At 39.2% G+C, this 3110-nt stretch overlaps 1 protein-coding gene across 1 annotated transcript in view; it reads left to right on the forward strand.

The window, feature by feature from the left end:
• Window positions 1-3110, forward strand: part of taf4a (TAF4A RNA polymerase II, TATA box binding protein (TBP)-associated factor) — a gene marked incomplete at its 3' end in the record, with an annotated part of 22696 nt that overhangs the window by 17444 nt on the left and 2142 nt on the right. The window contains 4 exon segments of the mRNA XM_014019334.1: window positions 1303-1444; window positions 1549-1651; window positions 1848-2017; window positions 2102-2232. Of these exon segments, the coding sequence (XP_013874788.1) occupies window positions 1303-1444; window positions 1549-1651; window positions 1848-2017; window positions 2102-2232 (546 nt within the window).

Below are 3110 nucleotides of genomic sequence, written 5' to 3' on the forward strand. Positions count from 1 at the left end.
ATATATATACTGTGTATATTAGCAATGTGAGCTTTGTAGTAATGTTTGAATTTTTGACTTCATTGACATAATTGGTATTATGTATTTTCCAGCCACCTCATTCGATTCTATACCACAATCCACTATTTATTTTACTTTCAATTGTTATGAAAATGCTGTTTATTTCAAAAATAAATTTGACTTTATATCCTAGCCGTATCTAGATGCCTTTAAATTGGCCTGTCTCTTTAAGAACCTCCTACCATTTCTGAAACGCCCACTTCAGCATGTCTTCACAACAATGCATTACAACCTTTCATAGGAGCATTGTATTCTGTTGTAAAAAAACACAGTATTATCAGTATCAGTATATATCAGTTTTCTAAAATGAYAGCTCAGGATACAGATGAATATTACTCAAATGATGAAGAACCAAAGCGAGTACAGAGGCTCTTTACAGGTCGTTTCAGCTTGGTAATATACAGTACAGTATCCATCAGTCATCCTCTCACACATGTCAATGTCAATGTTAAGTTACTTTTTGCAAAAAAACTATAAATATAAATCATTATGAAGCTATATTTTGTGGGGGAGGAGCTTGGCTGGGGACTTGAGCTCCAGGGAGGAGCTTTGTGTAAATAGGTGGGGCTTTGTACCAGGCAGCTCCACATGGCTACTACAGGAGATTCAAGGATTTCTCAAACATACTGTACATGAATGAGCCAAAGCAGCACTCTGGGTAATGTTTTTGACGAGGGAATGACATTATAACATGATATAAAGCTTTTACACAACACCCGTCCTTTAAAACATTGACCTCAATTAGGAATTGGGTGCTGTAGTTTTTCTGCTTCTAAAAATGTCTTCAGCTCTTTAAAACATACAGTAATTTTCTTTGATACCTGGTTTATCCTACTTGCTCTATTTTTATCTTCTTATGCTTCTTTTAGACTATGCTCTGCCGGGTTTAGCTTTTAACTAACTGTAGCTATCATTTTGCTTTATCTTTACCATCAGTTTTGCCGCTCAAAGATACTGTTTGTAGGGCTGCACAGCATTTAGAAAATTTCCAGTTATCACAATATCACTGTGTGATAAAATTATTGCTAAGCACTGCAATAAATCATAAACTACTATACTGTACGTATTTAAGTACCAAACATTTATGTTCTGCTGCTAATAATACATTTGGTCAATCTAACTGACCCTCACTGGCCTTGATGCCCACACCTGAGAGTGATGACAGAGGAGAAACGATATCACATTGTTCTAATATCATGCAGCCCTTGTTAGAATGATAATATGTTAAACTTTTCCTCTCAGGTTCTCCAGCCTCAGCAGCAAAGAGCAGTTTTGAGACCTCAGGTAACCTTACCCACAACCCCCATGAAGCCTCTGAGAAATCAGGCTCCAGGTCGCATCATGGTGGGACAACAACAGGTGCATCTGAAAGAGCTGCAGCCAGGTGAGACATCAGTCCACCATGTCCTCTGTCTGTGCGTGGGAATGTCCTGTTTTTTTTTTTTTTCTGGATCGAGGTAGATAAATAACATTTTGTCCTCTTGTCAGTTCCCTTGAGGCCGGAGACGCCACTTGTTTCCAAACCAGTCTCTGCTGTAGCTTTGACCCAGGCTCAGAGGAACAAGCTGAAAGAGGCGGGCGGCACTTTCAAGTAAGCTCAACCAGTCACCTGCGCTGCTAATGATGGCTGTTAATCATAAAGATTTTGGTGTTATTACTCTACAACAGTTTGTCTGTAATTACTCACAGAATTATTTGAAACATAAACAGCCACCAGGTTTTAGTCCTTTATGCCACAAACACACTTCAGACCAAAGCGTTTGTGTTTTCGGCGTCGACATTAACAGAGACGATGACGACATCAACGATGTGGCCTCCATGGCCGGAGTAAACCTGTCAGAGGAAAGTGCTAATATCCTCGCTACCAACTCTGGATTTGTTGGCTCGGTGACACATTCCTGTAAGGACGAGGCTTTCATCTCCTGTGCCGTGCTGCAGAGGAGAATGCTGGAGATCGGTAAAACAATATCATCTTTACTCACCAGCTTGTAATCATTCATCARTCTCTTGCTGCAATAATCTGTTTTTATTCCTCCTCCAGGTAGGAAGCACGGAGTAACGGAGCTGGGTGCGGAGGTGGTGAACTATGTGTCCCATGCTGCTCAGCAGCGACTCCAGGACCTGCTTGAAAAAGTCACCCTAGTAGCTCAGCAGAAAAATATCAGTTTTAAGGTTTGTTGAAAAGAAGAATCAGATTTAACATTAACTCAGGGTTTCTACAGGGTGTTAAAAACACTAAAAGGATTTAGCAAAATGGAAGGCCTCAAATGGGTTTCAAAAACATCAACTTTAAATCTCAGCGGCAAGAAATGTTTGTCAGTAGGTTTCAAGAAAACTAAGATAAAATAAGCAACTTCAGAAATTGCTCAGTTGGTCGTGTTCATCAGAATTTCAGCTGTGGATTATTTTTTAGAAATATTTTAGTAATTGCTTCTGGCCTGTTTGTGCAGAATTGTCGGGGATTATGCATTAAAAGAATAAACAAAAACATCTGGAGCAGAGACAAGGTGTTAAATGCACTTTCCAGTTAAAGGGGCTGCAGCCTGAAGGATGTTTCAGTGTAGAAAAAAAGCCAAAAAAAAAACAACTTTAAGATTAGACTGAGTGAATCGAGGCAGTGATGGGGTGGAAGCCAGCCCACCCCTGATGCACCTTTGTTCTGTTAAAGTTATTCACAGCTGCAGCGCATACATCTTGTTTTACTGTAGCTGTCTCGGTGAGTCGCTGTTTGAAGAGAAGACATTTGCTTTGTTTGACCAGCACACAACAATAAACACATTAGAAAATTGACGACACAGCAACTTTTTATTTAGCGTTAAAAACCTAGTTAACCACAAACTGCTAAACTGAGTTAATTTATCATGTTTTGAAAAATATACAACGGACACGTTTGTCACACATTTTATGCATTTTGCTCCATGTTAACTCAGCTGAGTTCTGCTCCACACCTGTTTTTGGTTCTGCAGTGCTGCTTCATTAAGTTAGAAATGATAGATAGATAGATAGATAGATAGATAGATAGATAGATAGATAGATAGATAGATAGATAG

This window comes from Austrofundulus limnaeus, unplaced genomic scaffold, assembly GCF_001266775.1.
Source record: "Austrofundulus limnaeus strain Quisiro unplaced genomic scaffold, Austrofundulus_limnaeus-1.0 Scaffold216, whole genome shotgun sequence".
NCBI classification, from domain to species: domain Eukaryota; kingdom Metazoa; phylum Chordata; class Actinopteri; order Cyprinodontiformes; family Rivulidae; genus Austrofundulus; species Austrofundulus limnaeus.